The sequence below is a fragment of the Nyctereutes procyonoides genome, unplaced genomic scaffold (genome assembly GCF_905146905.1).
Source record: "Nyctereutes procyonoides isolate TBG_1078 unplaced genomic scaffold, NYPRO_anot_genome, whole genome shotgun sequence".
Classification (NCBI taxonomy): domain Eukaryota; kingdom Metazoa; phylum Chordata; class Mammalia; order Carnivora; family Canidae; genus Nyctereutes; species Nyctereutes procyonoides.
This window is the reverse complement of record NW_026575044.1, coordinates 18,833,571-18,847,628: the sequence shown is the minus strand read 5'-3', so window position 1 is coordinate 18,847,628 and position 14,058 is coordinate 18,833,571. Positions and strand designations below refer to the sequence as shown.

Here is a 14,058-nt window from a genome sequence, read left to right as displayed (position 1 = left end):
CTGTCAGAAAGATACAAGCAATGCAGAGGGGACCAAAAAGATTAATATTGAAATGAGAGTCCTCAGTGGCTTTTACAAGAGTATCTAATTAAACTGAATTCCAGCAGATATTGGAAAGCACTAGACACACACCAAGTATTGTTTTGTCTTTTTTTTTTTTTTTTCTTTCCTTTTCTCTTCTCACTAAGGCAGGGGAATTGCCTCTGGATAAAAGAAAAATGTAAGACTCCCTCCTCCCTCCCCCAATCCAACATCAGATGCAATATCCTCTCTGACAGAAATAATAGAGTTGGGCACACACCTGTAGGCAATGCAAAGTCATTGTTTCTGTGACACATCCATCATCTGCTAACCAGACAGACACAAAAATATGTGAAAGTCTCAAGCAATGGGTATATATCCCTTGTTGTTTTTATGAAAATACAGGGTTATTTTTTTGGGTAAATTGCCATTTTTTTCCTTGAAAAACCTCAATAAAGAGAAAAACAATAGCATGCATTTTAAGTCACTTGAATCTTGCCCAGAAGGAGTTAAAGGGACTCCTTAACCTTAACTTAACCTTAACTTTGAGAGTATTCAAACCCTCTGGAAATTCTACAAATCTGGGCAGTCTTTGAGAAAACAAAATTAAGATTCAAAACTTTTCATAACAGACTAGAACACTGGACTAAAACCAATAAAATTAAACTTTGCAAATTTAAATAGAAAGCTTGTATTTAAGCTCAAAAACCAATTCCACATAGCAATGGCCAGGTCTGGTGGCAGTTGATGTGAAAGCTATTGGGGGAGTTAATTGAGCTTCTATTTAATAGGACCCAACAGTGTGATGTTGCTGGGGGGGGGGGGTGGCTTTGCAGGTTTTATTTATTTATTTATTTATTTATTTATTTATTTATTAGCTCTCATTAACAGAAGTATAGTGCCTTGATCACAGAAATTAATCAACCCAATCTTTCTGCATAATCATTTCATACTTGGAAAATCAGTTCAATTCCAGGCACCAATATTTAAGATGAGATTTGGCAGATGCTGAAATCTTCAGAGGAGCATGATCAAAATGGAATATAGTCTAGAATTCATTTCATATGAAACACAGATGAAGGAAGTGAGATGTCTTACCTGGAACAGAGAAGACTTGGAGGTGTATGGCTTTTTTTTTTTTTTTTTTAAAGAGGATTATATTTATTTAGTAAGGGTCTTGCCAAGAAGTCAAGATATTTGTCTGGAAGCACAGAATTGAGGGGTGAAAAGTCTAGACTAGAACCTTATTCTCAAAATGTCCCAGGCAATATGTTTTCTATCAGGTCGTAAATAACAAGCCTGAGTATTTAAGTAAACAAATGCAATTATTAAAAGCAAAAAGAAAATAAAGCATGGATTACCTACCATTTGATGGAATTCTTAAAGCTCTAGCATGGGCAAATTTTATCTGAGCCTAAATATTAAAAATGTGAACATTTTCATAAGATCCATAAGATCCTGTCTGTTGCAAGATTCTTTGTTCTTCCCTGTTTTTCTTTTCTTTGTTTTTTTTTTTTTTCAAAATTTAAAAGAGAAAAATCTCTCACCATCAAGTACGAACACACATCTACAATAATTGGTGTATTATATAAGGGATGGTATTTATGGTTAAGGATACAGTTATGCCACGTTTGAGAGGAAAGAAAAAAGAAATATAAAGAGCCCTTTGAGAGGGTGCGACCACCCCCGCCGTGTGACCACCTGGCGTGCTGTGAGACTCAGCAGATGTAGCGTCAAACTTTCTGGCGTTAACTGCATTTCTCTCCAGCCTCTCAACTTGTCTAGTCAGTCTGCTGGGGCTTGAGCCACATGCAACAGACAAAAGCCAAAGTTAATTGAAAGAAACAGAGTAGGCCTAAGTGGCCCTCAGATTCCTGTTTCAGAGTTGCCACCACTCACAATTCTCTCTGTGCCAAAAACCAAGAAGCCGCTGTGGCCCTTCTCAAGCATCATCCCCAGAAAGTCTCCCAGCTTTGAAAGACTCTTCCGTGGACCCACTGGGGATAGTTTCTACTAGTGAATACGTGGCGCAGTGCACCTGAGTGGACAGAGCCAGGCGCCTCTGCTGTCCTGATCTCCGAGTCCCTCCCTTCACCCAGCTCTCTCAGGCCTCCTGGTTACTTCTCCTAGAGGCTTCCTGAGCGAACTCACTGGGTTCTTGCTCAGAGCAGGTTCTCTCTGGACATTAGTGACCACCCACTGTATCTGTCCAAAGCCACAAGTGGTTTCCCCAACACTCAGCTCATGAAATGACTGGCGTAGTTCTCCCGTGCTTAGAGAAGTTGAGGATTCTGAAAACCTAGGCAGCAGGACCTCAGAAGGCCTGCAACAAGCTCCGTTGTAGAAGCTCTCCGTGGAGAGGACACTCTTCGGATTACATGTGATTCAGTTAAAGCTGCTCTAGGGAATATAAAGATTAACGATATCCAGGCTTTGATCTCTAGGAGCTTATGATGTGAAATAATCCAGCAAGAAATATTAAGCAAGCATCTATTATGAAAAAGGCACTGTGCTCTTTGTCAGTTGGGGTATGAAGAGGAGCATATGCCGTGTGTCTTCCAGAAGCTTTAAGGCTTCTTACACCACTGTGCCCTCAAAGAAAGTTAAAAATCTCTGAGTATTAAATACTGGGTCAATAAACTCCTCGGGAGTTTAGGAAAAGAAAGGACAATTTCAAAGCAGCCCCAGTTTTTGATCATGTGGTAATATCAGTAACATAATTTGGAACAGTTACCCCATGCAAATAAATATTCAGAATATATGCACTCATCTTTTAAAATATACATCTTAAAAGGTTGAGATAAAGCTGAAATCATATTGTTAAAATGATTTTAAATTTCATCTTTGTATTATTAATGAAACGAAAATACGTTCACTATCATCAAAATTTTAGTCATTCTAATATTTCTAATAATGCTTTAGGAGAGCCAATTGAATGAGTTCGAATACTTCTTTTGGAAAACCTTGGATCTTTTATTAACACTTGTGATAGAGCAATTTGAAGCTCTGATTCCAAAATCTCTTTGTTTCAATACTTGTTAGAAGATGTTGTAGGTTAAAAGAATATTTCACATAAACATACATGCAAAAGGATTTTGCTTAAATCAGAGTACTATTTTTTTTCAATCTCATTCATCAATTAAGCAAAAGTTACTGTTGAAATTTGGCTAACCAACTTTCTTAACAATCAGATGGTCCTGCATATCAAAAGGCATTGCATTTTTTAATGAGTTCAAATCTCTGAAACTCTGCATTTGGAAGTTTACTCTGTTTACAGGATTTTTTAATTTGCAGACCTAAGTAAGGGATTTTATATGTTACAATACATCGTTTCAGCAACAAAATTGCCAAACAGTGGAAACATTTTCAATCAGTTTTCAAAAATGCTGCCTCTAGTATGAGTTTCTTCCTAAAAGCAGTTACATTCTTGCCTTTTGCCCTAATGAGACATTAAGTTTTTGTTTGTGTTTCTTACTGACAGCCCATTGACAGCACAGAAAAGGTGAGAACATTTAGAACCCTTGTCTTTTATATACAAGAAATTGCCAAAATTCATCTCTGAAAATGGCAATTCTTACACAGTTTGCTAAGGGAAACCAGTAAAACTCTGCATGGCATATAATTTATTTAATGGATATTCCTGATCTTATTTCAAAGTATTTTTTTTTTCTTTTTCAAGACCTTGATTTCCTAAAATGAATCAGGAGGGCTGACCTATCGTAGCGTTTTGAATGTGGGACATGGCAACAACCCAGAGGTAATAAACTGATGGGATGCCTGTCAACCCTTTAAATAAATGTGGCCTCTCCTTCTCATGGGTACCTCCTGCCCAACTGTGACAGGTGACACACCATCTGATTTACAGTCCAAATAAGGACATCACAGTTGCTCCAAATATTAAGCATTAGAATACTTAACTTAGCTCTTATTTTTTAGAGAAACTATAAATAAAAATATTTTTAAAAAACTATTAATATGTTTTTCCGATAGCCGAGGAGATAGTCTCCTCCATGGGGAATGTGCACTCCACTAGGAAGTGGCTGAATGAAGAGGTGATGGGGGCTGGAGAGGCACAGAAGGTATGGCCAGTAAGGGCAGGGCTGCAGAGGCAGGAGAGTGTGAGGCAAGTTCCTGGACCCCTAATGCCAATAATGCCTCCCAGAAAATCTAGGGGAGGCACCCTGGTGGCTCTTGCCTCTTCAGAGCTCCCCATGTAAACATGCACCCCACATGCTTCATTTCTCCATCAGCCAAAAGGCGCACTTCCCCTCCAACCATCACTGGTCCGGGGAGAATGTGAAGTAAGAGCAAAACAAAACCAGAGTCCCCCAAGCCATTGCTGCCAAGATAAGTTCCTTCACAATAAAGCCCCAAAGTAGAAGCTGTGCCGCAAGAATCAAGCAGGTACTGTGCTTCCAACAAGCTAGTCATATTTCCGGAGAAACCCCAAACTGTATTAAGATGACTTGAAAAACAGAATGGAAGCACCTTTATAGTGTGACAAATCTCCCACATCTGCTAACTCTTAATTCTAAATTACAGTTTTGAAACTGGAAAGCAGTACTTTAGCACTTAGGCTGATGACCAGCAGCTACTCAGATGTGCCCTGCCTTGCAGAGGCCTCACCAGCAGAGGCCATGTGCCATCTTTTTTTTAAAAGAGCCTTTAAGGCTGGGATTCTATAAGGTTAAATTCTAAGGAAAAAGGAAGAACATGTGCATGCCAAGGCAAGTTGCTTCATACATCCCATTAAAAAAATAAAAGGCAGCATTAGGAAAACAAGAGATCATTACTGAGTTAAGTACAAAGTTAAAAAAAAAAAAAACACGATTCCATGGGAGAGCATTAAACAAGTGAATTCCCTTCAGTTTGTATTTGCTGAGCATGTACCGTATACCAGATCATGTACCGCTGTGTGAATGGACCTGTACTGGGGACTCTGGGAGTGCAAAGAAAAGACGCGGCTTTTGCCTTGGAAGGATCTTAACTTGGATCCCCATCCAGTGTGGTTCATTCTGCTCTCTGCCTTAACTGAGGGAAGATAGTGTTCCAGTCCTTTCCACCCTGGAAGGCAACTCCAGACAGTTCATAAATCCCCAGTACTACCCACTCTACCCCCTGGCCAGGATATTTCAACAGCAAGAAACACTCTAATCAATCTAGAGATGAATTTACTCCCCTCTCTGATGTACCCCAAACTTTCTTGTAAACTAGGGTGTGTCTTGCACGTGCAAAACAAAGTTGCACTTTGCACAAAGTAGCAAACCATTAGCACTTATTTGAGGGGACCTTTCTGTATAACTGAAGCCTTGTTAACCTTTGTCTGCCTCACAGTGCCTGCCTTGTGTCCACAAAGTCAGAATGCAAAACATAGTGCTAAGTCTAGCCTTTGATTATCATAAAAGATGTAACAAAATCAACAAATGCTGATGAGCCAATCTTTTGATAATGGAAAGAGAAAGACAGAAAAGCTAGATCTAGGCCCCAAAACCACATCAACCATTTGTATGATGATTTTAAATACAGAGAAAGGTCTAGAAGATGATTTGCTCTGCAGTTATGAAGACATGAATTTTCATTTTGCCCTGGCCACTCATAATTATTTTCTAAAACTAACAAAGAACAGGCAAGATATGGGACCATTAGAAGAAGAGAGCAAATATGGAATCAATCTTTGCTGCAAGAGCCCAGAAATTACTGTCTAATAATGAAACAATTTGAAGAGAGAAAAATCTGAAAACATTTAGAGGGACAATGAAATCATAAGCAATAAGGAGACAGATTTGTGAATATCATACTCTGCCAAGTCCAAAGTCCTCCCCCCTCCACCACTAGGGTTTCAAAATCATTAGAGGGAATAAACGTTGTAGAAAGCCACCTCACATTTGGGGAGGCGATTGATAATGAGAAAAGGAAAGAATGACAGCAATCTTTAAATCTAGAAGGGAATTTTGAGAGCCATTGAACACAACAGATGAAGAAGAAGAGATCCGGAGGGGCTAAGAGGTTCATCCTCGTTCCAACTGGTTTCCAGCTGCCCTGCACTCTTCTGTGTTCCATACGCAGGGGTAACAAACCTGAGCTGAAATATATGGATTATACATATAAGGACAAAATAAAATTCAGATATTCAGTAGCTATGAACCCCTCCCCCAAAGTTATTAATGTAAAAAAGAAAGAGGGAAATTAAGTATTAACACCTGATGGCCTCAATGGAGATTGGGTCCTGATATGTTTATTCAGTTGATCACAGCATAAAACCCAGATCTCTCATTCCTTCTCCCATCCCATTAAGCCAGGAGGGCAGCTCCCAGCAGGAATTTTCTAGGGGATGATGCATGCCTTTCACTGAGGACATTTCTTATCCTTATCAAAAATTATTTAGGTGTGATAGAGCCCAAGAGAGTGAAAACCAGAACACCCGACAGTCCTAAGATTCTAAGACAGACATTTTATTGCCGCCTACCGTTTATGGGTTTTTAACCATGTATTATGGGATTACCAAATATACACCAATGTAGGCAGGATAGCATAATAAACCTCTGTGTATCTGTCACTCAGCCTCAACAATATCAATTCACTCTTATTTCATCAGTACTTCTACTTAATTCCTCCCTTCCTGGTTATTCTGAAGCTGATCCCAGATGATACCATGTGACTCCATCTATAATATTTCAGCAAATCTTTCTAAAAGATTGGTGCTTAAAAAAAAAGTATCATAATGCAATTATCACACCTAAGAAAATAAACAGTAGTTAAATAAGATCATTTTAGCTCTTACATCTCTTTTAATTTACAGTTCCACTCCCTCCCCTGCCTTTCTCTCCTTGCATCTTATTTGTTAAAGGCACAGGAGTTTTGCCCAGAGTCTCCCACGTACGTCTGTGTTTTACTGAATAAACCTGGTGTACCTCTCTGTTTCGTGCTGGCCGGGACTAAAGCTGAGCTGCCCTACGGTACAGTAGCCATAGCCACATGGAGCGAGTTAAATTAAGAATGCATTTTCTCAGTCACACTAGCCACTTCAGGTGCTTCGTAGCCACATGTGGCTGGGGGCTACCAAATGGGGCAGCACAGACAGAGAACATTTCCACCACCATAGGAAATTCTACTGGCCAGCACTCCTCTAGAGGCTTACTGAAGTGCCACGGTGTAGCTTTGGATAGAAGAAAGCATGAAATCTCATCCAGCTAGTCTCTGGCTCACAATTGAGCTTCTGTATTATAGTTTCTTAAACCTCCACACCTGGACATTGAAATTGAAATCAAAATTCAAGGGATCTGTATGCTTTTAAAGTTTTATAACTAGTATATTTACAAGTACTTTTTTTTTTTACTTTTGTTATTCAACACCTTTTTTTTTTTTTAAGATTTAACCACATTGATACACTATGTGTGGCTTCTTCCTCTTGACATAGGTATAATATTCCATTGTTTGAATATCACGATTGATTATCTCTTTAACATTGAGATTGTTTTCAGGCTTCTGAGCTTCAAGGAACATCCTTATACATCCTTGGCCTCCTGTTACAAATGAGTAAAGGAGGCAGCCTGGCCAGCAGTCTCTGGGGCATTGAGCAAAGCCCATCTTTTGTCTCGTGCTCACTGCCCAGCTGCCCTCCAATAGGGTTAGATGAGTCTACACTCCCTCCCACCAACAGTGCATTCAAGGGTCCCCATTTCCTTACAGCGTCGCCAGCATTAGGTGGTTTCAGCCTGGTAATTTTTCCTAATATGGCTTCATTCACATGCAGTAAAAGTCTAAATACGACCATGGGACGGGATGGGAATGGAGAGGGGAGCACTAACTTAGCTGACTCTGTAATATTTTCTTTCTTTAAAAAAATAATGTTTAGGGGGCACCTGGGTGGCTCAGTGGTTGAGCATCTGCCTTCGGCTCGAGTTGTGATCTCGGGGTCCTGGGATCAAGACCCACATCAGGCTCCCCACGGGGAGCCTGCTTCTCCCTCTGCCTGCGACTCTGCCTCTCTCTCTGGGTCTCTCATGAATAAATAAATAAAATCTTAAAAAATAAAATAAAAATAAAATATTAATGTATCTATGGTGTAAGCGAATGGTGGGTGCAAAGGAGTTGGTAATGATATTTTTCGTACCATTTGGTACGTTTACACTACTCAGAGGTAACTTATTTCATAATCACTTTTCAGTGCCAAAGTTTAATACAATATTGTGCAGCATATAACAAATTACCGAATATGGTATTATCTATGAGGTTCCTTTTTTGGTTTGTTTTTTGGCACCTCATGCTCAAAAGAAAACCCTGAGAGAGACAAGCACTGGCTATCTCCAATGACCTGCAGCTCATAGTTTCCAGCTCAAGGTTTACTCAGTCAAATATTGCCAGCTAATTGCCTAAAATGTCTTACTTTCTACCTGTATGCTATATTATACATCACATCGCGTTTTCTTCCCCCAAAGATGATATAAGAGAACGGGAAGGTAAGCTGCAAGTGGAATTTGTATTTGGAATAATGCCAGAGGTCTTGCGGAGCACTTTTGACTCATTCTCATTTACTCATCAAGTGTGTGGACGAGGTAGATTGCCTAGCTCGGACACAGAGGCCTGCTAGCTCTTACTGTCACTATACCTGCAGTGGTTACTCTAAAAATCCAAACTTAGATCTCTTTTAGAGAAGACTGTGACTAGAAGGCAGCAATGATTAGTGTGATTCATCAGTCCAAAAACAATTTTTAAATCTTGTCCATGTGAAAGGCACCCTGCTGTGCTCTGTGAGGGACGTAAAAAATGGACAAAAATTGGTCCCTGCATCTGAGAACTTACAATCGAGCAACGTTTTTCTTTCACAACACTAACTACAAACATTTTATTTTTGTACTCAGAAGCTCACTCTGGCTTTGTTCTATTTTGATCTTTATAACTTATTTTAAAGATTGTTCGGTAGTTATTCATCGCTCAGTAAGACTTAAATGACCTTGGGCCAAAAGCAGTAACACTCTGACCTGTCCTGTGGAACTCAGAGCTTCCCAGTCCATAAAGCTAGTGGCGTAAATAACTTCAAATAATCCCCTCCTGGAGGTCTGTGTCAGGCATAGCCTGGGAGAGGAAGAGGGGAAAGCAAGGGAAAGGAATAAAGTGGGAGTGCCCAAGAATAAGCGAGAGTGGGATCCATGTTTTCAGTATTTTGTTCCTTATTTCCCTTGAGAGATTTATTCCACTTCTCTGCTGGTTGAAAAAACATGGAATAACAAACACACCATGATGCTAAAGTGAAACACATTTCCTTGTGGCCTCATAATGTGTAGTAGAGCCAGCGTCTTCTCCATGGGCATCTTTGGGGTGGAGCATCCAGGATGTATCACAGCAGGAAAAAATGAAGTAAGGACACATTTCTTAAGTTCATAAAAAGGGAGGGGCCAGTGTGAAGATGGGGCAGCAGAGTGTGTGTGAGGGCCCGTGTGTGTGTATGTGTGTGTGTGTTCGCACGTGTGTGTATATACGTGGATGTACATATGTGCCTACTCAAGAACAGCACAGGGAGAAAGAATGACCTAACGGAGGGGAGGTCTGCTACGTCTTGAGCTTCCAAATGTCCAGACTTCCCAATGAAGCAGTTCTGAAGGCCATTTAGTGGTGGCAGGACTGGGGACTTCCAGAGACTGTAAGTTTGACTCTGATGATGCAGGTGCCTCTGGCCACTGGGACGTGAAAAAGGCTCTTTTGCAAACAACAAACAGCCCAGTAGCAGGAGTGTAAATGATTCAGAAAGGGCTAGCTGATTTCCCTTGAGGTTTCCAGGGGTTAAACTGGTAAAAGTTGGTCAGCTGGACACCACCAGGAAACTTGACAAGTCCAGAACATCGGGGGCAACAATTAGGTGGTGTAATCCCACACAGAGTGTCCCAGAGAATAACCCTCCCTTCCGTCAGTGGAGGAGGGTTAGAGATAAGTAGGTTCACTCACCCACATATTCCTGATGAGGTCGAGGCATCTCTTTTTTGAGGTTGGTAGTACACACGAATGATCCGGACTGCTGTTAAAAAGGACTGTTTGTCTTTTTTTTTTTTTTTTCTTCTCCATTTGGCTTCTTCTACAAAAAGCGAAAGCATAACCTAATCCTAAATTGAATCAGATCAAATGTCAAAGGGCTGAATAAGAAATAAAAGTTATAATAGGGAAAGGTAATGGAAACATTGATTCGGACATTGACCTCCAGGGTAGATCTTCCTACGTGATGCCGGCCTGGGTTTCTAAGTCCTAAAAAACGGAAACCAGAGTATTTCACAGAACCGTTGTGAAGATTAAAGTGGCATACCCAGCAAGGCCGCGAACCCGTAAGTCATTCCACCGGTGTTTGTCTTTTACCATTCTCCACTTTCGTGGCGAAAAGGGAAGGAGTAGACGGCGGGTCCCCTCCGTAGCAGGGCTCCTGCAGAGCCCTCACACCAGGGCAGCGCGGGGTGCGGGCGCACAGGCCCAGGCCGGGTTTAGGGCAGCGTGCCTCTGGTGCTCACTGTCCTCTCTTCCCCTCCCGCAGCCAGCTCCTCCCTGAAGAAGCGATTCAAGCGGCGCGAGATCGAGGCCATCCAGTGCGAGGTGCGCAAGATGTGCAACTACACCAAGATCCTGTCCACCAAGAAGAACCTGGACCACGTGAACAAGATCCTGAAGGCCAAGCGGCTGCAGAGACAATCAAAGACAGGCAACAACTTCGTCAAGAAGAGGAGGGGCCGTCCCCGCAAGCAGCCCACCCCGTTCGACGAGGACTCCAGGGACCAAATGCCGGTGCTGGAAAAATGTATCGACCTGCCCAGCAAGCGCGGGCAGAAGCCGAGCCTGAGCCCGCTCGCGCTGGAGCCGGCGGCCGCCCAGGACACGATCATGGCCACCATCGAGGCGGTCATCCACATGGCCCGGGAGGCGCCGCCCCTGCCGCCGCCGCCGCCGCCGCCCCTGCCCCCGCCGCCCCCGCCGCCGCCGCCGCCGCCGCCGCCGCTGCCCAAGGCCCCCCGAGGAGGCGGCAAGCGGAAACACAAACCCCCGCCTCCGGCGCAGCCCCCGCAGCAGCCGCCCCCGCAGCCGCCCCTGCCCCCGGAGGACGAGGTGAAGGCCAAGCGGCAGAGGAAGTCCCGAGGGAGCGAGAGCGAGGGCCTCCCCTAGGGTGGGGAGGGCCCACACGCCGGCGGTGCCGTGAGCCGGGGCGGGGGCCGCCCCCCGCGCCGCAGGGACGCCGACGCCCTCCTCTCGGGACGCCCGGGGTCGAGCCCTCCGGTGCTCTCGGGAGGGCCGAGCAGGGGGCCGCCGGCCGGAGCCGCGCGTCCGCGCCCCACCGCCGCACCGCGGCCCCGACCGCGCGCGCGGCGGCTGGACCCTCCGCGGGGGAGGAGACAGCGGGCGGCGCCCCCGGCCCCGGCCCCGGGCCCGGCCCCGGCCCCCGCCCGCCCGCCCGCCCGCGCCCCGAGCGCGCTGGCCAGGAAAATGGAAAGGGAAGCATCCTCAATTAGGAAACATTCCAAGGGGAGGAAAAGCTGCAGATTTCTCGACTGGCTTTGTTGTAACCCATTTCCGTGTCATTGCTTTTTGCCTTTTAGTTTGGTTTTCCGAGCTCGGCTCTAGGCTTTGGGGCACCAACATCATCTTCAGGTGACCTGAATCTTTCCGTTAACCATACAGTTGCTCAGATGGATTCGTCATCAGAAGGTGGAATTCTAGTGATAGGCAACCTTGGACATGCGTCCATATCCTTCCGTATGCCTCCTCTGTGCCACACACGGATACTTAGCGTAGTCTGTTCCTCCTAGTTTTCCTTGTCCCGTTGTACTTCCATATACCTTTTCATTAACTTACTTGCTGCCTTCTTTTCCTTGGTACACACCGGAATAATGTAGGCTTTTTGCGTGTTGTTAATGTTCACCCTTGGCATGCTGTCCCAAGGAACTTGGCTTTGAATCCCAATCATTGTAAGACAGATACTCAGTATTGATAAAGCCTTTTTAATAAGTGATTTCGAGCAGCCGAGGATATGTTGGCCGGGGTGTCAACCAGGTTATTTTTATACTTAAAACATATCAGCAGAGAATAGGCAGACGAAAATGGTTTTAATAATCCACAGCAAATGGAATAACTGACAAATCACCAAAAATAGAAACCCCAGACCCACCAGAAAGACAAACGTCTAGCAATGCCTTGGTATGTGAATTCTCATACAAATAACTATCATAGGTCGTTGAAAAAAAAGCAAACAAAAAGACAATAAAACAAGTCCATTATCCCTTGATGATTATTTCTTAAAAGCAAACAGGAGTAAGTGTTCTTATCTGAAAAAAAAAAAAGAAAAGAAAAAAGAAAAGAAGGAAAGGAAAGAAAATGCTCAAAGGGTATCGCCACTCCAATTGTATCAAGCCACCTTGGACAAAGTATCCAAATTGTGGTTGCCTTAATAAACTAAAACATTTTTGTACATAATGTAATTATAAAACTATCAGTCTGCATGGATGCAAACTGTGTGTGACAAATCGTCTTTTAAATGGTCAATTTCAACTGTACATTTCTCATCCAAGTTGTACTCTAGCCATCGGTTTAGCGTGGACAGATATTCCATCTCTATCACCCATTTCCACAACTCAAGTAAAACATGTTAAGAAGACTCAGAATGAATATGAAGTTATTCCATTGCCGTAGATGTTTTTCTAAAAGTCAGATGTGGAAATTTCAAATAAGTATTTTCAATTTCCTCCCTTCCTCCTCCCCTTCCCTTCCCCAAGACATCAAACACCTGGCATGGTAGATTATAAAAAGAGAGACACTGAGAGACAGAATTCAATTTTCTAATGGGAATTAGAGTATCTGGTTTACCTCCAAATTAAGTTGCTTTACAGGAAGTTGGGACTGGCTGGAAATTGTATTACCACTTCAGAACACAACACCCCTTTCCTTAGAGAGAGATGGATTTTTGTTGGGAACACAGGAGAATAAGGGATGGGGTATCTATGGGAGTAAATTTTAAAATCCCAAGTTAATATGCTCGCAAACATCACTGCTCTGTCATGGCACCAACAATTGGTTGGAATTACCCACAGAGTCATCCTATTCTGCACTGTCACCTTGGACTTAACATCGTTTGCCACCCACTAGGTCAGTCACATTTAATCCTAGCAATATGTAAGTTTAAAGAAATGCATTCTCCTGTACTTTAAAGCTTATATCATAGATACTTCTCTTTGTGACCTAGGTGGACCTTTGGCATTTCACACAAGTTGAACAGCAAAATCAAACCAGCCACTTTCAATTTGTCATTCCCAAGCCATGTCTGAGTGGTTCCGAAGTCACCGGAGAGGAAGATTTAAATTAGCCCCGCTCACCCCACCATTGCTATGAAAGAGCAACCATTTTCATTCCAATTAAACCCATAAAGGGATTTCTCTCCTGTCGGACTTTGAAAATCACGTCCTTCATTCTTTCTTTTGCCCTTCCTCCTTCTGGTGGTGGAGTACCATTTCCCCAACCAAGTCTGTGAGTGGTTGAAATTTCCCTGCAGAAGAGAATGAGCTGGCACTCTCTAAGCTTCTTAATGTAGGACCCAAACCCTAATTGACGTTAACCTCTATTTGGAGAAAAATTTCAAATAACTTAAGGATACATTAGAATTTCCAAACCAATGTAAAGTATTCCAGGAGGGATACAGCAGGCTTGTCGCTTCTATGTAAATTCAGTTCTACAGTTGTCATGTGAGTTAAATTCAAATCCTCTATACTTATGACCCCTAAGAATAGACTAGAAAACTGCAGAGGACCCAGAGTGAGACCTGCTGAATAGCCCAGCTATTCAGGTGGAAGCAAGTCCTGGCACCTGCCAGCTTCCTCTCTCACTTGCCCAGCTCCACTTCAGTGTCACGTTATTTATTTTTTCTTATACCTTCCATTCCTCATCTCCTTGGTACAACCATTTCTTTATTCTCTAACTAATGCCTTTCCACCAGCCTCTCCTCTCCTGCCCAGGCTCAACACTGGGCCAGTCTAGTTTCACCTCTCAGTGGCTCAGACCCAGGATGAGAACCCA

General features: G+C 43.1%; 1 protein-coding gene across 1 annotated transcript in view; it reads left to right on the top strand.

The window, feature by feature from the left end:
* Positions 1 to 11,399, top strand: part of SETBP1 (SET binding protein 1) — a 360,671-nt gene extending 349,272 nt beyond the window's left edge. Inside the window, 1 exon segment of the mRNA XM_055323892.1 lies at positions 10,538 to 11,399. Within this exon segment, the coding sequence (XP_055179867.1) occupies positions 10,538 to 11,160 (623 nt within the window). The 3' untranslated portion in view covers positions 11,161 to 11,399.
* Positions 11,400 to 14,058: the final 2,659 nt, after the last annotated feature.